Consider the following 22662-nt stretch of genomic DNA (forward strand, 5'->3'; position numbering starts at 1 on the left):
GCAAGCTGGAAGGCGTGGAGGGAGCAATTCAACATTGCATTTAATGGTAAATATGTATTTTATTGCCAAGCACAGCTTTTAAGGAGATTGTGTTATTGCATACAACTCCATGAAGGAGAGGTCATAATCTCTGCCATTTATTTATGACTGCTTTCTGTCTAGGCCTATTGAGCTACATGCAGGGCTGATGTTTGGATATTGACTAATGGGGGAACGCTTCCAGAGAGAGAGAGAGAGAGAGAGAGAGAGAGAGAGAGATTTCCTCCTTTTTGCAAGAATGGCAAATGTTACACTCATCCCCCATCTCCTGAAACATCAGCGGTGATCTCTCACCAATCTGCAACAACGTACAAGCAAACACAGACAAGCCCCTGCTTTGGAGAGCTTAAAATATCAATTGTGATTGTCTAGCTGCAGATCCCCTAAGAGGTAAAAGATCAATCTAAGAACAGTTTCGCTGAATCTGAGGATTACCTTACACCACTGGGATAAGCACAGCTGCATTGGTATGTCTGTGTTGTCAGCCATGTGGCTCTGAAAGATTTGCGTGCTGGGAAGGAAAACAGGAAAAAAGAGAAAAGCAGATGGTCAGAGAAACAGGAAGCTGATAAGGAGAGCAACGTCTCCAGAGCATGCGGTGTGGAGGTCCAAACCGACATTAACCGCAGGAACACTGTTAAGTTACACCCTTTGCAAACAGAAGCCATGGGGTGCAGCAGAAGCCGGCAAGGCTGGAAAGATGTATTTATATGTGAATTTAACAACCCTATCCACTCGCTATGGTTCTCATGGAAAATCTCCCCAAATGGCTGTTTGGGTCCAAAAGGGGGACAATGTTTGAGAGAAGGATGGGTTGTTGTTGCTTTTGGTCGATGGTCTGAGGTGGTTCCTGTCTGAAGCAGTGGATGTCATTGTTTTTGTTAGGCACCCTCAAATCACTTCCCCCTCCTAAGGTTTTTGTGGGAAAGCTCAAGGAATCGATTACTGTGGCCACAGCCCCCAAGTCAATGTCCATGGCTGACCAGGGACTTGAACCCGGGTCTCCTGGGTCTGGCTCTTTACCAGACCCAGAGATCAACTGCGGAAAAGCCCAGGAGTGTCTTTTGCTACCCATTTGGCAAACGGTTTGGCGGGACGCAACCCACGGGGGCCAAATGCTTCATGTTCCTGCCACCCAAGATTAGCATGGCTAATTCCACCACTTACTACCCCACAAAATCCTGAAGCAACAACATCTTTAGGCCCTTCTCATTGCCATAATGGGACTCCCAAAATTTGTGAACTGGGCAAGTGGGGGAGATCAGGAACCAATAACTACAGGGGAAAGGCGTTGAGCGCTCCAACGCTGGAGGCATTCAAGAGAAAATCAGACCACCATCTGCCCGATCTGCTTTGATTGGGATCCTTGCCTTGTGCAGAGGGTGAGACTCAATGGCCTTCGGGGCCCTTTCCAATGCCATTATTCTGCGATTCCTCCAGGATTCTTTCATCGCACGGAAAATATAACCAGCAGGAAGGGAGAAGTGTCTTGCCCTTTTCTGAGATGCTATTTGCTGGGGGGGGGGGGAAATCATATAGATAGCTTTATTTGAATTAGGGAAGAAATAATAAGAGATCCCCCAAGACCCACACACAACATGGGAGGAAAGCATGGAGCAGACAACCTGCACCCCTCCAGATCTTGGACTACAAATACCAGCATTTCGTGGCTGCTCAGGCCAGGGCCAATGGGAATACTGGTGGCCCAGCAACACCTGAAAGGCAGCATTTTGTCCACCTTGGAGGGGGGGGCCCACGGGTGCAGAGAATGCAGGAGATGGGGACCTAGCCTGAAATATATTCGCCTTTCTAGCTCGGAGCAAACTTCCCCTCCTCTAAAGCCTCCAACGAAATTGGTCCTTGGCTGCCGGAATGGTTAATTATTCATACTGAGATGTCGATAAAACACCTGCAGGGCATTAACAGGGTTTAATCAAGATTGATTCAAGGCCCGCAAAGGAACAAGGGAGGGGAGAAAGAATACCCCCTTTTGTTCGGGTCAAAAGTAATCAGCGAACAAATTAACCAACTCTGTTACCTGGCCTGGCTATCAGAAATCATTCCTCTTGTTTAGCTTTTTTTTTTAAGCTTCTGTGCGTGGCCGAAATCTTATTGCAAAATATTGTGGAGTGGGCAGCTTTTGCCTTTTGCCTTCTGTCCATCTGGCACACACAACGAGCAGTGGCGAAAGCCTGCCACAGGCTACCTCCTGCAATCGTGGATTTGCGCACCAGAGGCACTGAAATATTTCGAAGGCCAGCGCAAGAGCAAACAAAATCACCGATGGAAATACGTGTTATCTGGCCGTCTACCTCCTCCAAAGCATCTCCCAAAGCATTTCTGAAATATTATACCCAAATTCAGGGAACAAAACCAAGAGGAAGACGATGAACAAAAGGAGGAATTACAGTAAAACAAATGTAATCTATGAGCTACAAGGGAAAAGCTGTGCTTTTCGTTGATTTGGTTTGTTTCGGTTTTCGGCATGTCCAACATCTTAGTCATGGCAAGTAGAATTTCGACTCTGGCCTTTTCTGTTTCTCCCATCACAAAATTGTGATCTTGACAATTTTCAGTGCTACTCTTACCTTCTGCCAAAGGTGGTGAACACGCAGGGGAGTTGTTGTTTCCCCCCCACACCCCCAAATCTCCCTCCCACAAACTGTTCCAAAGCCAGAAAGAAAGCAAGGAATTGCTGACTAAGAGCAAGCTCCCCCCCCCATACACACACACCCCGCAAAGTCCTTCTGCACCACTGCAGAGTTCTGGCCGAACCAGAAGGTGCCCACTCAGAATGCGTGGCATTCCTTCAGCCTTTGCAGTGGACAAACAGAGCAGGAAAAGAGAAGTGGGCTTGTTTTATTGCCATTTTGCTCCAGGGAAAGACCGACAGGAAGGAAAAGAGGTCCACGCCTTCCTGGGGCTGGCCAGAAACACAAACGCCACATTCAGAAATGAGAACGGCCCTCCTGCTTGATAGAGACACAGGACCTAGAAGTTTAATTTGCGCAGCAAGGAATCGGATGTCCTTTTCTGTCTGCTCGAAAAATGGATCCGAGCCTGAAAGTGCCCTTCAACTGGGATTTGAGATCATTCACTTAGATTCTCCTTCTGGAAACTTCTTCTGCCAACACAGATTTTGTAGGTCAAGAAGACAGCTTTGGTATGGAAAACGAGGGGTGAACCTAACAAATCGAAATGATAAAAGTAACAAACCCACATTCTGAGAGAAGGGCTCACATGTTTTTATCAGCAATTTGGAGCAGAATGATAGCTGCGATGGGGTGAGATGGTGCTTACAAAAGACTGCTGTTTAGTCACCTAGAGATTATTGCTCCTCGCCATAGGCAACCAAGTAAGTGACTGCTTGTACTATAGATTTAAACAGGATCAGAAAATCTTTTAGGTTGATGTCCTCTGGCTGGCTAGATCTGACCAAATCAGCTAGTAACTCTCTATAAATGAGACACACTGCACCCAAGTCTTTAAAATAAAAAGTCCCTTATACAAGTTATTAGAATTTCAAATGAAGGTTCATTTACCTTCAAGGCATGAATAAGCTGACTTGAAGATCTCTCTCTCTCTCTCTCTCTCTCTGCAGCATCTGACATTTCTGATACAACAGTGAGTCACCTCTAAGCACAGTTAGTTACCGAACAAGGGAAAAAATACTGATTTCTTTCTTTCTTTCTTTTTTTTTTAAAGAAAGCTAGAAACTCTGAAACATCTCATTTCACAGAGAAAGGGTCGGAACTGTCTATCAGAATTTCAGGACCTACACAGGCATGTTAGCATTTTTTTTTGGGGGGGGGGGAATATTCAAAGTAACTTCCAAGGTTATGCAGCAGTTCCCTGTTTAGACCCCAGCCTCATAGAAAAAAGGTTCTCCTTTTTCTGGAGTTGATACTGTGAATCCATGGGAGAGCAGAGATGTCGTCTTCCTGAGAATCAGACAGGCATTTTTTAAAAAGCAAGTATCTAGTCCTTATGGATGTGAGTAGAAAATTGCTGAGAGTTTGACTTCTTCACTACAGGAAAAAGGGAGTAAAAGGGCCATTGGTGCATAGCTTGTAAATTAATTTCCAGAAGCTGAGTGATGAGAATTTAACTCCTTCGCTAAGGAGTGTGTGTGTTATAATTAAATTCCTGAGTAACCTGGGCCGATAAGATATAGCTGACAGGGTAAAAACAAAGTGCAAACTCCGTAAAAGCGAGGCTGCGCAGTAGAAATAGAATGTTTTTGTAACTTAATGAAATTGTAGTAAGTTTGTGAGCCGTAACGGACCGCCCGGACGGACAGCCTATATAATGTGTACTCTTCTTTCGTTCCTCAGAGAAACCAACGCCTTGCATGGCTTGGCTTGTTTTCTCTCCGCTTTCTGCAGCAAGCGAATAATAAAGAGCCTCCACTTTGTAGCCTTCGTGTCTCTGTCCATTTCTGTTGGGGGAATTCATAAGGGTCTTGAATTCCGATTAACAGATTGGTGTCAGAAGTGGGATAATAGAAGCCCCTATTGGGGCCGGGCTCAAGTCCGTTGAGGCTGTGGAGAACGGCGGCAGCCTTGCGGAGAACCGGAGGGCCCCCGTCTTGTTTTCGACGGCCGTTTCCCGCCTGGCGTCCCGGCTACACAGTCTCAAGAACTCACAGTGAGACACGAACGTGAGGAGGACGGGTGAGACAGCGCCTGGGTAATCGTGGTGAGTATTGAAATATTGAACTGTGGTTATTGGGGCGGGCGTTGTCAGAGTGATTGTGAATGAGTGATTGAGCCTGCAGTTCTTCGTGGTGACCGTTGGAAGTTCCGGCGCCCGGAGTCAGGCTGCGTGTTTGAAGTCTGAAACCTTTTTTGTGTCTGTGTTGAAAGGACCCCTTACCTTTCACACACCTCCCTGATCCCTTTGTGTTTTGTTTTCCCGCGGGATGGGCAATCAGACGTCTAAGAAACGGTCCAGTGGGGGCCAAAAGGAAAAGGGGGATTCCGTTGGGGACGCCCAGACTTGTCGAGGGAAAGATGAGTTAGGAATCCCGGGGAACAGTCCATTGGCGAGACTGCTCCTCCATTGGGAACAGGTAAAGGTACAAGATTTTCAAACCCCGGGTGAGATGGTTAGAATGTGCACAGAGATTTGGCCCCAGCTTGACATCGACCCGAGGTGGCCAAAATTCGGGTCATGCATGTTTGAAGATATTAAAAGAGTGGATGATGAGTATGTAAAACATCCCCCGCATTCCGCGTATGTGGATTCGTGGATGTGGTTTGTCATTAAAACTTGTGGTGGGGTTCGATTGGCCGTAAGAAGAACACTAGAAGAAGAAAAGCTTCAGGGCAGCGAGATGTCGAAGTTCAACCCCCTTGAGTTTTTGAGTCAGCCTCCACCGACCGCCCCACCCTTAGCGCCAGCCCAAGGTCCTTTAGATCCCCCTCCAAGATACGAGGATCGGGATGATGGGACGGTTGGTGAACGACGGGAGGGTGGAGAGAGAGGGTTAGGCGATGAAGAAGAACGACTATCCGAGGCCAGTACAGTCGCTTACCCGAGCCCCTCAAGGGTACTTGCGCCCTCTTTCAAAGGGGTAGAAGATAGGATAGATAGGCCGAATAAAGAGCTAAGAGAATTACTAAAAGATCAGGAAAGGTGGGGATCGGCTAGCACTCAAAAGAAAAATCCTGAAGCTGAAGGGGGAGGGGGTGCTACTAAAATGTTACCCCTTCGACAGGTCCCTATGGGGGACGGAATTGGCTACGTGGAGGTTCCCCTGACTAGCACTGACCTAAGAATAATTAAACAACAGCTACCCCAATTGAGTGAGGACCCCTTGGGATTTGTTCAAGGAATGGGAGATGCCTTAGGGCCGTCCGTTTATACCCCGTCGGAATTCTTGCATATTTGCCAACAATTGGCCGGGGTAACATATACCAACCAAGCTTTGATCAAAGCTCGGCAACTGTGGAAGGACGGAAATGGGCAGCGGACAGACGCTGAAGCGACAGCTGCATTCCCTGAGCGGACCCCTGCGGATTGGAATATCCAGACGCTAGAAGGAAGGGAAAAATGTGACAAATTTAGGAAATATATGTTATTGGCATTTGAGAATATAGTTCCTAAAAATATAAGCGTCACCAAAGCATTTGGGCAACCTCAGGGCAAAGATGAGAGCCCTGTAGAATATTTGGAAAGGTTACGGAAAAACATGCGACAATATACCGGGCTAGACCCAGACCAACCCAACAATGAACAAATCCTAAAGCTCCAGTTTGTAGCTGGAAGTTGCCCTGACATTAAAATAAAGCTACAAAAGTTTGATGGTATGCTGGTAAAGCCCATAGGGGAACTATTGACGGAAGCTCAGAGAGTGGTGCTGAGGCGAGAGGATGAGAAAGAGAAAAAGAAGGTGAAATTGATGGTCCAAACGGTCAACCAAGTGTTGACCCAGAAGGAACAGGGAAGGAGTTCCTCCAGACCACCATGGTCTGGACAAGGACAAGGTGGCTGGAGAGGCAGTAGGGCTAGAGGAAGAGGAGGATATGGAAATCAGGGAGACAGGCAGGCAAACTGGGGAGCTCAGGGAAGAGGGGCAAGCCAACAGGGGCAGAGGAGACCCCTGCCCCGGGATGTCTGCGCGGCCTGTGGCCAGTCCGGCCACTGGAAGAGAGAATGCCCACAGAGGAAAGGGAAGGAAACTGAGGAACTTGTACGCATGGCAGCATGTTATGAGGATAGCGAATAGGGAGGTCAGGGCTGTCTGGTAGAAAGACCCACTTTTTCCGAGCCCATGTTAACCCTAAAAGTGGGCACCCCTCCACACGAAGTACATTTTCTTGTAGATTCAGGGGCAACTCGCTCGAGTCTTGCATGTCCGGCTTGGACCGGGCCGTGCCCCCTCTCTGGGGCCTTTATTAGCATTATAGGTGTAGAAAATTGTGCCGCTCATGTGCCCATACTTAAGCCCCTATCAGTTGAGAAGCCAGGCGAATCTGGACAACTGATGCATGATTTTTTGTGGACCCCCGAGTCAGGAATAAATTTGTTAGGACGGGACTTAATGGGAAAAATGGGCCTAGTGATCACTTTAAAGGACCAAGTGTGTAAGGTTACCCTAGCAGCTCTCCGGGAGGCAGATGAACGAGAAGTAAATTCAATAGTGTGGGCCAAGCCAGGTAATCCAGGGTTGATGAAAGTCACCCCCGTGAAAATGAATTTAAAAACCGAAGTGCCCGTGTATCGTCCTCAGTATCCCATCCGGCCCGAAGCTGAGGAAGGTCTTAGGCCAGTAGTGAAAGAGTTATTGGATGACGGTCTGATAGAACCCAGTGATTCCCCTTATTGCACCCCCATCCTGCCAGTAAGAAAACCAAACGGGACTTGGAGAATGGTGCAGGATTTGAGGGAAGTGAACAAAGTGGTTATCCCCAGGGCCCCCATTGTCCCAGATCCACATACCATATTGAGAAGGATCCCTGATTCGCACACCTGGTATACCGTAATTGATTTAAAATCAGCGTTCTTTTGTGTGCCGGTTGATCCAGTATCCCGGCCGATATTTGCATTCCAATGGCCACACCCAGATACAGGAAAACTCACAAGGTGGCAGTGGCGAGTCCTCGCGCAAGGTTATGTAGAATCTCCAACGATTTTTGGGGAAATCCTGGAAGAAATACTCCAAAACTGGGCACCACCTCCTGGAGTGTTGCTTACCCAATATGTGGATGATCTGTTATTGAGCGCATCAGAAGGAAAGTTGGTAAGGAAAGCTAGCGTTAGTTTGCTCAATTTCCTAGGGCAACAAGGCCTTAGAGTGTCAAAGGAGAAACTTCAGTTTTGTGAGGCAGAAGTAAAGTATCTGGGATTGATATTGAAAGGAGGAAAAAAATACATTAACCCCAAGAGAATTGAAGGCATCCAAGCCCTGGAGATGCCCAAAACCAAGAGACAACTGCGAAGCCTATTGGGGACACTAAATTTCTGTAGACAATGGATAGAGGGATTTTCAGAGTTAGTTCAACCATTCTTGAAGAAATTAACAGGGGATCAACCGGAGGTGTTGGTCCTAGAAAGGCCTGATTATCAGCTATTGGAAAAACTGAAGAGAATTTTGGCCTCGGCCCCAGCACTAGGTCTATCAGATCCCAAGAAGCCGAGTCACCTGTTTGTCACCATAGGAAGTGGTGTGGCGAAGGGGGTATTGGCCCAAAAGAAGGCTGGGAGATACCAAGCGATTGGGTACTTTTCTAAGCATCTGGACCCGGTGGTCCTGGGGTGGCCAGCTTGCTTGCAAGCCTGTGCCGCTGCCGCCTCAATGGTAAAGGTGGTGCGCAAATTATACCCCTTTGAGGTAATCATACTCCATTCACCACACCAGCTTAGGACAATCTTGACTCATACAGCAAGGCGGTGGATGACCGACAGTAGACTTATGCAGATAGAAGCTATTTTGTTAGAAAAACCAGATCTACTGTTGACCACCACCGATCATTGCAGTCCGGCCGAGGGCCTTTCAGAAAAAGTTTGTTTGGAATTCAAAGGAGAACATGACTGCGTGGCAGTTACAGACCTCCAAACCAAGTACAGAGAAGACTTACAGGAAGAACCTATTGAGGGAGGTAGAAACCTGTATACGGATGGGTCCTCCAGGGTGATGGATGGGAAAAGGAAAACTGGGTATGCAATAGTGGAGGATGGAGGGTTGGAAGTGGAATCAGGCCCCCTCCCTCCCGGTATGTCAGCACAGACAGCTGAGCTATATGCAGTAAAAAGAGCCCTAGAGATTTCAAAAGATGAGACGGTAAATATTTGGACGGATTCAAAATATGCTAGCGGAGTGGCACATGTATATGGAAAACTGTGGTGTGAAAGAGGATTGTTAACTTCACAAGGGAAGAACCTAGCCCATCATAAGCTTGTAGCGGAAACTTTAGAGGCTCTGAGTCTTCCCGCCCAGGTGGCCATAATACATGTGGCGGGCCATCAGAAGGGAAACAGCCCTGAAGCAGTAGGGAATAGGTTGGCAGATGAACTGGCGAAAAAGGCAGCCGATAAAGAACTGCAAGCAGCTTTACAGGCAGCACTAATTCCGCTGGGGCAAGAACCGGCACCCCCTTATAGATACAACCAGAAGGAGTTGGAGCTAGCGGAGCAGCAAGGAGCAGTGATGAAAAACGGAGTGTTAACCTTGAAGGATGGCAGACAGTGGCTCCCCGAAGGGGTTGTAAGAGAAGTATTGAAAGCCCTACATGAGGGGGGGCATTGGGGAACTAAAGCCATGACTAGTGCATTCTTACAGCGATATGTGGGGAAGAAAGTCTGGTCTCACGCAAACACCATCCTAGCACACTGCATTCCATGTCAACGAGTTAACAAGAATAACCCAAGAAAGAGCGAGTGGGGGGGGAAACCTTTGGCAGTTCACCCATTCGAAAGCATTCAGTGTGATTTTATCGACATGCCAAGAATGGGAACCTTGAAACACTGTTTGGTCATTACGGACCAACTTACAGGATGGGTAGAGGCATACCCTACTTCCAGAGCAACAGCAAATGTTGTCTGCAAGTTAATATTGGAACAAATTATCCCTAGATATGGGATTATAGGGTCCATAGATAGTGATAGGGGGTCCCACTTCACCCAAAAGGTACTGCAACAGGTGATGGAGACATTGGGGATTAAGTGGAAACTACATACCCCCTGGCACCCGCAAAGTTCAGGAAAAACGGAAAGAATGAATCAAAGTCTAAAGAATCAGGTTATAAAACTAATGCAGCAAACTCAGTTGCCCTGGACGAAGGTGTTGCCTCTGGCCTTGTATTCTCTCAGGACTAAGCCTAGCCAAGTAACTGGGTTATCTCCCTTCGAGAGTTTGTATGGGATGAGCATATGGGATGTAAGTCCTAGGAGAATAGACCCTAATTTGGATATGTTCAAAGATGCTTTTATTAGAAAACACTTGCTGGCACTATTCTCCATTTTATCAACCAACAGAGAGAAAGGCATTTCTACCCAAAGGACACCCCTGGAGACCCCGGTGCATTCATTCCAACCCGGTGACTGGGCCTACATTAAAGCATGGAAAACTGAACCGTTAACTCCCAAGTGGTCTGGACCATATCAGATACTGTTGACAACAGAGACTGCCATCCGAACTGAGGAAGCTGGTTGGACGCACCACACTAGGGCAAAACACTCTGCAAATCCCGAAGGACAGTGGGAAGCTGTGGCATCGGGAGAGAGACTCAAATTGGTGTTAAAAAGAAAAGTGTAACCTATTATGTCTTTGAGAATAATCTGTGACAAACCATGTCCTTTCTTTGAGATCCAGCTGACACGTAGATCATTAAGCAGGGACGTGGATAAGTGGGATGTGGGTTTAGATGTTGACACTAATATAGATTGGGTTGTGTTTTCGGGGTTTTCTATCAAGAACGAGGCTGTGCTGGTAGAAACAGGACCTGAAGGAACTGTAAAGGGGTTTGTTCACAAGGAGGTAGAGAGCTTGTGGGACCCCCGCTGGTGGCACACTAAATTTTGCAGAGGCTGCCCATTAACCACAAAACGAGCCCCTGAGTATTTGGAACCTGAATTAGAGGAAGGGGAAGAAACTGATTCCCACCGTGGTAGAAGCAATAGTGGATTCGACTCAGATAGTGAGGACCCCGAAGAATACTTTGAAAACCCTAATCCTTTCTACCCTGGTGGCACCCTAAACAGTGGGAACAATATAAGAAACTTGAGAGATCCCCTGCTTGGACTAGACCCATTTGAACCCCTTTGTCTACTACACTGTCATTTTTGCCCTTTCAACTGGTGTGCCCGACTTAGCAAATTTGACGAGGACCCTGACACTAGGTGGTACATACTGTATACGGGATACCAAACTGGACTGTGGGTGGAGAGCTTGTGGGCTGTAGACGCCAAGGCAGCGAGTTATTGGTGGAAACCGTGCCAAACAGAACCTGCAGGAGCAGTGACCATCCCCAGAGGATGGATCCGCAACGCATCTTCGGTGCACCACGAGACGTGCTGGAAGTGTCGGAAGGTAAGCCCTTGCTGTCCACCCGAGCCCGATCCAGCCGAAGAGGATTGGAATCCTCTGTACCAGTGAAAACCGTGCCCCTAGTGTCATGGAGAGGTATCATTGGAAGACTGGTCGGGAGAACCAAGGGAAAGGGTAAACTAATCCCCATCATAATCACATTGTTAGGTGTTATTACCCAGGTTAGCGGAACTACCTGCCCGTGCATCACACAAACCCGACAAGGAAGGAAGGAGACACAGACTCTTGAGTATAAATCAGCCTACCAGTGTCTCGGGAATATCAAAGAGTGCAGCTTCAACAATATAAATTACAAGGTGTGCTACGAAAAGGACAAACCTCCTATTTGCTATGACCCCACAAAAGAGCCAGAAAGGATATGGATAGAGATGAGGGCAGGGAAATCAGGATATGGAAGCATCATTGACAGGCAAATGCGCAAGTCTAATGGCCCGGTTTCTCTAACATTTGATGCCTGCAAACTGTTGTCCTATGATTATTGGGGAAATTGTGGGAACCTGGGCTGGGAAAGAACCTACCAAAAGAATGATAAGTACATTGGGTATGGAGTCCCACAACAGAGGGTAAGGGCTTGGAGTTGTAACAAGGAACAATATTACTTGTCCCATTGGTCATGTGTAGTGTGGGCTACTTGGCCTGGAAAGTTTGACCCCTCAGCTGTACTTAAAAGCGGGAAAGGGTCGAATTCTTGTAAACGAGGGGAGTGTAATCCGGTTAACTTCACCATATTGAAACCAAAGGAATGGGATACAAAGGATCTATGGTCTAAAGTTTTTGGATTGCGGATCAATGGGAAAGGAAAGGACCCAGGGGGATATTTTGTATTAAAACAAGTCAAAGAAGGCATAGTAGGAGAGGATATGAGAACTTATAAGACATTTTGGAAAGAGTTGGAATCTGACCCCTGGGAACAATCCGTCACCACAAAAACAATAAATTTGTTCGTAGAGTTGGCCCAGACAGTAGCCACTACCATGAACGTCTCTAATTGTTACATCTGTGGGGGGACTCTGACAGGGGACCAATGGCCTTGGGAGGTCATAGGATGGAATCAGACAGCCCCCTATAACACATCAACATATCCAACTCATAAAGTATCCTCTAGATGGGAGTTAGCAAGTGAGTTGATAGGAGAAAGCTGTGTTCAACGAACAGAACAAGATATAGAATACCCTTCATTTCTTGGGGATTCTACATGTAAATTCATCAAAGTATTTAATGGGAGTAAGGTTAGTACATGGGGAAACTCTACTCTGGGGTTTGATTTAAGGAACCCCTGGGAAAATTTAACTGAGGTGGCAAGGATCATTTGGCACAATGGTACAGTTGTAGATGGCGGGGTTGCACCTGCTGGTTTGTATTGGGTTTGTGGGACCATGGCCTACTCTCATTTGAGGACAGATTGGACAGGGACTTGTTACTTGGGACATCTGCGACCCTCATTTTTCATGATTCCCCTGTCCAGGGGAATGAGACTAGGACAACCTGCTCAAAACCAAAGGAAGAAGAGAGAGTTGAAAATAGGCTCATGGAAAGATGATGAATGGCCGCCTGAAAGAATCATAGCATATTATGACCCAGCATCCTGGGCCCAGGATGGTTCCTATGGATATAGGACCCCTATCTATTTACTAAATAGGCTCATTAGACTGCAAGCCGTGGTAGAACTCCTCACTCGAGAGAATGAATTGGCTCTGGAGGTGTTAGCCAAACAAAACACAAAGATTAAAAATGCTATTTCTCAAAATCGACTGGCGCTCGATTACCTTCTGGCGACAGACGGCGGGGTTTGTGGAAAGTTCAATCTTACCAACTGTTGCCTTGAGATAGGAGATACTCAAGAGGTGATTGCAGAGATTACTGGCCGAATGAGAGAACTAGCCAATGTACCAGTCCAAACTTGGACTGGGATGTTAGATTCAACAGGCTGGCTGGGGGGGATCTTTAACAATTGGAAACAAGCCTTATTCTTTCTCTGCATGATACTGCTTGGCATGATGCTCCTACCTTGTCTTATTCCTCTAGTCCGCAATATGATAAACTCTGCGGTGCAGGCAGCTATGCCTAAAACTGTGCCAATGATGGTGATTAGAGCCCCGGAAGTACAGTACAAGATACTCCCCATCCAGGAGGGAGAGTCAGGTGAATAAGTCAAAATTAGTAAGAAAAGAAAAAGGGGGAATTGTGAGTAGAAAATTGCTGAGAGTTTGACTTCTTCACTACAGGAAAAAGGGAGTAAAAGGGCCATTGGTGCATAGCTTGTAAATTAATTTCCAGAAGCTGAGTGATGAGAATTTAACTCCTTCGCTAAGGAGTGTGTGTGTTATAATTAAATTCCTGAGTAACCTGGGCCGATAAGATATAGCTGACAGGGTAAAAACAAAGTGCAAACTCCGTAAAAGCGAGGCTGCGCAGTAGAAATAGAATGTTTTTGTAACTTAATGAAATTGTAGTAAGTTTGTGAGCCGTAACGGACCGCCCGGACGGACAGCCTATATAATGTGTACTCTTCTTTCGTTCCTCAGAGAAACCAACGCCTTGCATGGCTTGGCTTGTTTTCTCTCCGCTTTCTGCAGCAAGCGAATAATAAAGAGCCTCCACTTTGTAGCCTTCGTGTCTCTGTCCATTTCTGTTGGGGGAATTCATAAGGGTCTTGAATTCCGATTAACATGGATACGTCTAAAACCGTGCAGGCGATGCCGGCTGCTTCAGCAATCCAGAGGTGGTAGACGAAGATCTCCAGGAGCCAAGGATATGAAGAAGAATGAATTATGCAAACTAAGAAAGCGTTCTGCATAATTTATACAGGTCACAGAGTGCGGCTCGTCTGTGTGCAAGGTTTAATTTTGTTTTGCTAAGTCTCCGTCGCTTCTGAACGCGAGGCGGGCCTTGGCAAGATCATCCTTTCTTGAGGAGTCTGAGAAAGGAAAGCGTCCGACATATTCCGAAGGAGAGGAAGTCACTGGGTGTAATTAAGGGAGTTAATCAGTGTTGGAAGCAACAAATTAGACTTTTCTTATCCTTGGGGGAAGAGGAGGCCAGCCCAGCCCTCTTCCGTTCTTGTTTCAAACTCACAAGGGAGAATTTGTTTTCCCCACTTCTGTTTCCACCCTTATCGGAGCGACTGAGCCACCCCGTCACTGCGCTAAACACAGCTGCAAGGAGCAGCAGCTCATAAATCAGCCACGACATTTATATGATGCGTTCGATTAGGAACTGGCAAACGACACGACACGGCTGGGCTACGAGGAAATGGCCAGCGACCCACAAGAGAACAAGTTTATAATTAAAGGCCTGGACTGTGCTTCAGCTTTGAGAGGGTCGTCCTGTGGCCCAGGGGATGGCGCCTGCAGAATGAACCTGGCCCTGGAGGAGGTTGCCTGTCGTGTCTCTGCATAAGCTGTCGCTTCTGGCTAAGAAGTGCGCTCAGAGCAGTGAGCCGAGTGGAGCAGGAATGGAGGTCCCTCTCTGGCTCTCTCACATGCCCCGAGCAGGGAGACCCAGCTCCAGAGAGGAGTGGCGTAAAGGCACGTCCAGATTCTAGAGCGTGGGTTCAAAGTGATGAGTTCCCATTAATGATTTCCCATTAACCAGCAAGGGTTCGAAGTATTTCAACCAGGAGTTTGCAAACTTCTCTCTCTCTCTCTCTCTCTTTCTCCTGCCCAAAATCTTTCAAAAGAACACTCTGCAGACATGCATGTAATTTGCTCTCTGCCCGTAACAAATGCATCTGAGATCATCAGACGATAAAAGAACAAAGTAATGGAGGCGAGCCTGTGTCTTACACAGAAATTGAGGTCAGTCCATCAGTCCTACCATGAACAGTTTGAGCCCTCTCCTTATTTCTAAAACACTTATTTACAGTCATGAGAGCTAGGAACTTGTTTAGAATTTGGGAACAAGGCTCGGTTTGCTACCTATGCAAGTGCATCCACCCAAACTTTGCCTTCTGCCGGTTAGAAGGCTGTCATTTCAAACCCATTCCTTCTCATGGTTTCAGCAGGGAGCAAGACACCAAAATGGTCTCCCCCAGGGTTTTGGATCTCCTCATTAATTCTGAAGCTGTTGCTGACTGATCCAGACACTTCTCTGTGTCTTTGCAAATCACTTATCCTGGATCTGTATTCGTTGCTTCAATGTCTGTCCTCTTAAATCAGGCAGGGATGCAATCTGAGTCCCCAGCCATTCAATAATTTGGGTTCTTTGTGGGGTGGAGGGACTGCAGAATGCCTTATGGTGATCCAACTTGTAAAATATTTGCTATTTCCCTCCTTCCAATCTGCTATCATCAGTTTCACGATCGCATCATTTGCATTTAATTTATAGAACCTTTTTTTGCAGGGAACTGGCATTTAAATATCAAAAGTGAGGAAGGGGAAGAACCTTGTTTGCATGTTCCCTAACCATGGTGAAGAGTTCTGTGTCACTCTGAAGGCTGACAAATTTGATCTGGCATTACAAATGACAAATGACAGGAAACCTCCTTATGCCATGCAGCCTTGTCCTGGTTTTTCCTGAACTATAAGATGCCATAGAATGTCCGATCAGGGTATCAACAGAAGACCAACACGAGTTCTTGTACCCCTGAGTATAGAGATACTTCTGATCAACCACTAACAGAGCCAGAACCCTGGACCCAGTGGACTAATTAACATCCTGTTAATTAACATCTTGACCCTAAAAGCACTGTGGGGAGAAGGAACTGTAAAGTCTGAAGGCTCAAAACTCTAAAGTGGCTTCCTTCTCCTGCAAAATCCAAACAGCTTTGCATTTAAGCATTTGCCGGCTACGAAAACACTGCAGATACCTTTACTGGCTGGATTCTGTCCGTCAAGCAAAAGCTGAGCCACCTTAGAGAAGTCAATTGGCCCCCTGGGCTCTCTTGCTCGGTTTCCATAAAGCTGAGTGGTTAAAAAAAAATAATAAAGAGACAGACAAGCCTCTTGTTCAGTAGGAGAACTTCAACGTCTTTCAAAATCCTTGCTTCGTCTTGCCTTTGAACACAGCAGAACACTGATGAGACAGCGCTCATCCTTTGCAACCGTGCGCTGCCCATGTCAAAAAGACCTGCGTCTCGCATCGCAGAGTTCAAGACGCAGGGCTGGGTAAAAAGGCGGCTACAGTACTTGAGTGTGACTTCAACCCCCTGCATTCAGGTGGCTCACGGGGGGGGGGGGGGAGGATTAGGTGCCTTTCGTGCAGAAGGTGGCCGGTTCATTCCCAGGCATCCCTCGACAGGGGTGGCTTCCTTCATGGCACTCCATCTCATTCCAGCTCTTCCTCTTCTGCTATTAGTTTTTCCCAGCATTATTTTCCACTGCGGCTATTCTTGCCTTCCCATAATATGCCCCAAATAAAATGCCCTCCGTTTAGTAATTTATATTCCCCTTTGGGCTTGATTTGGTTTGGAAGCCACTTGTTTATCTTTCTGGTGGCCAATGGTAACAGCAAAATCCTCCTCCAACACTATGCTTCGAATGAACTGTAGACCTCGCTGAGGACGTGTCTGTTCCTATCCCCCCCTTTCAGAGTGCTCGCCCCAACTATCATACACAGCAAGTCTCCCAAATGTCCTTTACAACAAGTCAACAAAACTCAGGATCCAATAGCAATTTCTACTAACCCACTTGGGTAGGATACGAGTAGTTACAAGCATCCAGTTTACAAAAAGACGAACATTGACCCTATTCAAATTTCGTAATTTGTTCACTCGGACATAATTCTGACTTATGACTGGTGAGGGGCTATTTGCAAATCCAGCCTGAAGCATTTTTTCACACCTCCAAAACGCAGGTGCAAAGCCCTTGTGCTTTTTGCTTGCAGTTCAGCTTTTCTCCACGTAGGAAGAAAGTGTTAATTTATTTCACTTTTCATGATGCAAGGAATCAAGCAGTTTAAACCCTGTCAGACTATTGATGTTTTAATTAAGGCCTAGACAGAGCAATATAAGCTTAACTCCCTCTCTTTGATAGCGAAGCCGAAAAGTCCTGGACGTGGTGACACTTCTGGTGCCAGAGAAAAGCAAATCAAAGCCAGAAAACTCTGGAGAATGAACGCTTCTCCTGCCATCCAAGTCACGGACCCATCTGCTTCGCAATTCATATCGAGAATGGTATCAGGTATTTACAAGCGGCTCATAAATAAGCAACTGTCTCAGATCACTTCCTACTACAGAAGGGGATGTGCAGCTTTCCAGATTCGGAGACCAGTGTCCAGGTGTCGGCTGCTGCAGAGCGAGAATGGCGGTTAAAATATATCAGTAACGAGAAAAGACAAAATTGATAGTGCAGTCACACTTGGAACGAAACATAGAGTTCAGGAGGATAAATGGGAAAAAGTGAGCACAGCAGACAGAAGGCGAAGCCCATTTCCTACAGAGAGAGAGAGAGAGAGAGAGAGAGCTGTTTGGGAAGGGCAGCTTGAAAAGGTGAACAGCAAAGTGTGGGGAAAGAATATGATGAAGTTAAATAAATAAATATATAAATATATAAATACCCGACATGGAGAAAGGGAGGGACGTGCCTGTTGGCCTCACTCAAGAGACTCAAAGACAGGCTTTCCAATTAAATTTATTGGCAGGAAATTTGGAATAGATAAAAGCCTAGACATCTTTATGGTGTACTCCATAATAATTGGTGGAGTTTGTGCCACAAGGTTTTTAAAAGCATTGCAAAGGAATCCAGAGGAACAGCTCAGTCACCACATGCCAAGCTCCAAGAGCCGAATGGCATTGCAGCTGGGTGGCATGAAGCTATGTGGAAGAACTTATTGATGAGGGACAAGGCATGGAAAGGGGTCCTGCTTTCTTCCTGGAGGCAACTGTTGGACCCATGTGATGTTTCTGCCCAAATCCCCACTCTACACTCCTTCTAAATTCGGGGGGGGGGGGATAAAAAGACCTCCCACCTCTTCCCCTTTCTGCACATCACCAACCGAACACAATCAGCTTCCAAAAACACTGAATATTTCATGAAACAGAACCCCAATTCTTATATTTGATTGCCTGCCGCTCTGAGAAACAGGCAACCAAATATAGAACGATCAATAATGTACAAAGATAAATGTTTCATTGCTACACATGATTGCAAGTAAAACATGATTTGTCCCAGAGAATGATTGGATACGTTTGCAATTCTCTTTAAACTAAAAATTCAAAGCAAAAGCCCCACAGAGCTGAAGATACTGTGCGGGTTCCTTTTTTTAAAAAAGACAAGACTTCTGGATGAGCCCAGCCAGTGAATCGAGTTCCACCTGGCCAGAAAATGACCCACAAAGAGAACTGGCCCGTCCCTGGCGTGCATTAAGAAAGCACAGCCGTTCCGCAGGCCAAATATCTTTCCACACAGCTTTCCAGATCCATTTTCTGGTTCCGAGCCCTGCAGGAGGGACTGCCAAACCCAAGCGTTCCTTTGCAACCGAGGCAGCAGTGCAGCAACCATGACAGAAGCACCGCCTGCCTCCCTGCCAGCTTGCTCTTTGCAAACTTGAAAGAGACTCTGACTGTAAACCACCCCTCCAATTTCCTCAACTCTGAACAGCGACTGCAGGGGAAACAGGCACGGAACCCAAATAAAAAGCAGCTGTTATGAAAGGAAAAGATTGCGTGTTCTCTACCTCGACAGCTCTGAGAAACCCTCTTCCTGCATGTGCAGAGTTGATACGAAGTCAACAAGGTCAAGCCACCCATTGCTGGTAGGATGTTTTATAAATAAAAAACTTATTTTATTTATAAAATATCTGTCTCTATGCAAACCATGCACAATTTAAAAATGCACAAACTAAAAGAATGAACAAAACACACAGAGAGACACATATACACTCTACTGAATTCTAGAGAACGAGCAACACCCCCACCCAACAAAACCCCAAAATGCTTAAGAGAGCTCCTGAATTTTTTATTTTATTTTATGAAGCCATCTCTCACTCCCTGATCTGGGACTAAATGTGAACCGTAACAAAATTTAAACAGATAGGAACAGAACTAGCTCAGGCCCTCGAGAAATCAAACCAGTAAAATGTCAAACACAGCAGACCATGTTCTGAAATTCAATTAAAGTTATCCTCCCCAAGCCCTCCAAGTTACAGCCCAACTGATAAAAGACTACCAAGGTCACATCCAGAACTGGGAAGCAACTAGCTACCTGTAGCTAGATACCTAGCTAATTATTAACTGATTAGGCCATTACCAACTAATAATTACTAATTGACTACTTATTTTTTAACATAGCAATTAATGTTAAATTAAAAGCTCTTTGTTTAGTGTTGGCAATAAGATACCAGATAAGTAATCTTAGCAGTTACAAAGTTACTTTTCAGGGGTAACAAGTAACACCTTGTTACTTCCAAATGCTCGTTTTCCATTTTAAAGTGTATTGGCCAGGATTTTCCCCTCTGTGTTTTATGCCATTCTCTCAATCCTATACAGCAAAGATATATAATATTTGGTCTTGTCTTTCCTGTTTTTATAAATATTTCTAAGGTGCAGCAACAGAACTGGCCACTAGATGAACGCAGAGAGTATTTATCTGTATCTGGCCTGTTAGCCACAAGCAACTCAACACCCTAATAATAGACAACAAAACACACTGTGTGCATGATCAGAGCATTGATAATTGTAAAAGCAATGTGGATTGTCCAGAAGTAATGAGTAACGCTACAAGCTCCTTTTAAGATGTAACTATCTGAGCTTTGGTCTGATCGAACAGTACCAACAGCGTACAAACCACAGAGACATGGCCGCGTCAACCGGCAAGCCCACTTTAATCGCAGCTACGCAAGAGAAGGGAGCAGCCACTCCTTTCAACAGGGCTCCTCTTGCAAACAGAATCACACCACGGCGTGTGTCCCCAACGCATCCTCAACATTCGAAATGAGACAGGCAGAAAGCAACATCTGCAGCTGCATGATATTTATCTTTGTTGTGTCGAGAGCAGTGGAAAGTGAACAGGGAGCAACGGCCTCCCTTTTCAAAAGACTCGCTGAAATAAATGCGTCTTGCAACCTGCCAGGTTGTTCCTTAACCCCTTGGCAACCCAAGGGTTACAAATCACACCATCTGGAACACAGAAGGGCTGTTTTAGCAAGGATGCCAAAGATGACTTCCTCCTGAAAAGAACGTCCAGAAAGCTGGTCCTCAGCTTCACAGCAAAGTCATGTCACTTCCTACAGCATGACCGTCACCACCCATGTTACAAAAGCCCTGGGACTGGAAAGGAAACTTTTTTTTACTGGGCCAGTCCTAAAAGCCTCCTTTGGTGAAATCTCCCCGTCACCCCCCTGCCCAGATCTCAAGGAAGATGGGGCCCAGCAGAGCTCAGCGCATGGCCTTCTCTGAGGTTGGGCAGGATTTTGCTCCCCGTTGGGGTGGATTTTTCTCCTTCGAAGGACCTGGCCTGCAGTCACAGAAGTCAAGAAGCAAAGCCACTCAGTGGCTCCTTACCCGGAAATCAATTCCCACTGTCGAGATGAAAGTCCCTGCCAGGAAAGCTCCATCCTTGAACCTCACCAGCAGGCAGGTCTTGCCGACTCCAGAGTCACCGACGAGCATCACCTACAGAGAAGGGGGGGGGGGAGAGAAATGGGAAAGTCAGTATGGGCCCATCTCTTTCCTGGCAAGCTCCTTCTGGCAGACACCATAGAATCCTAGATTCATGGAGTTGGAAGGGGGGGGTCTCTCTAAGGCCATTGAGTCCCACCCCCTGCTCAGTGCAGGAATCCAATTCAAAGCAGATCTGACAGAGGGTGGTCCGAAGCGCTCACCTCCTCCCCTTGAGATCATGGATTCCGTTGTCGTACTGCTCTAACAGTGAAGATATTCAGCTGAAATCTAGCTCCCTGTAACTTGAGGCCACGATTATGTGCCCTGCACTCTGGGATGATTATGATCCTGCTCTCTGTGTTTGGCGACTGCGGAGGGGGAATGTGGAAATGACTCGAATTTGTTAAGCCATGATACAAACACTGGCAGTTGGGGATAACAAAACCACCAAGCTCTGCTCCGACCACAATCCCAGCCCATTCTCCACAATCGTGCATCCCCTTCACCATGAGCCTGCCCAGCAGAGCAAGCCAAGCTATTCTGCTACCTAAGAGGAAAGAGCCAAGAGCAGCTTCCAAAGTCAGCAAGTCTTGAGTCTGGAATGCTGTTTATTTACTTCAAGGAGAAGAGGAGGGAATCTTTCTCCGTACCAGCTGCTGCGGGAAAGGTGACGTTATTGCACCCATGCCCTTTTGTAGTGTCTAATGGGCGAGCAGAGAAGAATGCTGGGCTAGGCATCGTTTGGGTCTGATCCAGCAAAGCTCTTACGGTGCCCCGGTCAAGGAGTGGTAGACTCAAGACTGGCCAGTGGAGGAGGGCCAACCCTAGATTATGTCGGAATGATTAACGCTCATCCCAAACAGTGCCTTCAGGTACAAGGCACAGCGGTAAAAGATAGGATTTGAGCCCTCTTCCCCTGAAATCCTTAAAAACACTCTGTGCCAAGTGGGTAGAAAGCAGCTCTGGACCCGAATTAAATTCGCCACCTGAAGGGCTGACACAGATCTAACTCTCGCCTTGAGGTTCTTGTCTCCATCCATGCAATGACTCCAGCAGAAGAACAGCACAAGCTACACACACATACACAGTGGGCAACATCCTGAACAGAAAGCCCCTTTTGCAGCTGCAGGGACTTCTCAAGACTAGTCAGAAAGAGTAGGATAAGGATGATGAAGAAGAGGAGGAGGTAATTTCACAGACGTGCGCTCGCCAGCCCAGCAGAACTCAGCAACCCATATGGTGGTGACTGTGAGACCGAATCCAATCCGACTGAGCCTTGCTGAAGTGTTCTGGAAAACTTGAAAGGCTGCCGGCTTTTGCTAAATTCTTGTTGGCCCAAATAAAAATATGTTCCACTTGTGAATTGTGGTTTGCATTTGCCTTCAGGGATGCCTTCCTCTGCATTCACACACGAATCAGCTTAGGGCACCCCCCCAACCCATCCAAGCAGTTCTATTCCAGACTTCAAGATATTGCCCCTCCTACTGTCACCCTGGAACATTCTCCCCCTCCCCAAACATGCACACACCTGGTGCCCTACAGATACCCTAAGACTACAACTCCCAGGCTCCCCATCCAGGAAGAGGGCTTCTTTTGTTCATCAGGCGGCTGCTCCACGGCAGGGAAAAGACCCGTCCCAGCACTTCCGTGACTGTTTGATCGCTTCTCCGCTCCCTCTGACATCAAGGATGCTGCTCATATGTAATATGGGAAAATAGGTAGAAAATAGGGAGCCCCCCCAGGCACCCTTCAAATGGTAGAAGATGATGCCATGAAACAGCACAGCAGGAACATCACCTGCCGTTTCCCCATCTCTGAAGAGAGGAAGGAATGACAGCTCAAAACCTTTCGGTCAGTCCACCCCACCTGCCTCTAACCAGCAGGAGATGCAAAGCATGGCTGGTGCCAGTTGCCTGTTTTTTACTTTTAATCATAAAACTAATGGAGTTGGAAGAGGCTTCAAAGGCCATCGAGTCCAAACCTCCCCCCCCCCCGCGCGCTCAAGGCCAGGATCCAGATCCAAGCAGATCTGACA

At 46.8% G+C, this 22662-nt stretch overlaps 1 protein-coding gene across 2 annotated transcripts in view; it reads right to left on the reverse strand.

The window, feature by feature from the left end:
- Nucleotides 1-22662, reverse strand: part of RAB26 (RAB26, member RAS oncogene family) — a 90092-nt gene that overhangs the window by 55250 nt on the left and 12180 nt on the right. For both annotated transcript variants that reach the window (XM_072982362.2, XM_072982361.2), the window contains exon 2: nucleotides 20529-20639. In XM_072982362.2, coding sequence (XP_072838463.2) covers nucleotides 20529-20636 — 108 coding nt within the window. In that variant the 5' untranslated portion in view covers nucleotides 20637-20639. The remainder of the gene's footprint in view (nucleotides 1-20528; nucleotides 20640-22662) is intronic.

Source organism: Pogona vitticeps, chromosome 13, assembly GCF_051106095.1.
Source record: "Pogona vitticeps strain Pit_001003342236 chromosome 13, PviZW2.1, whole genome shotgun sequence".
In the NCBI taxonomy this organism is placed as follows: domain Eukaryota; kingdom Metazoa; phylum Chordata; class Lepidosauria; order Squamata; family Agamidae; genus Pogona; species Pogona vitticeps.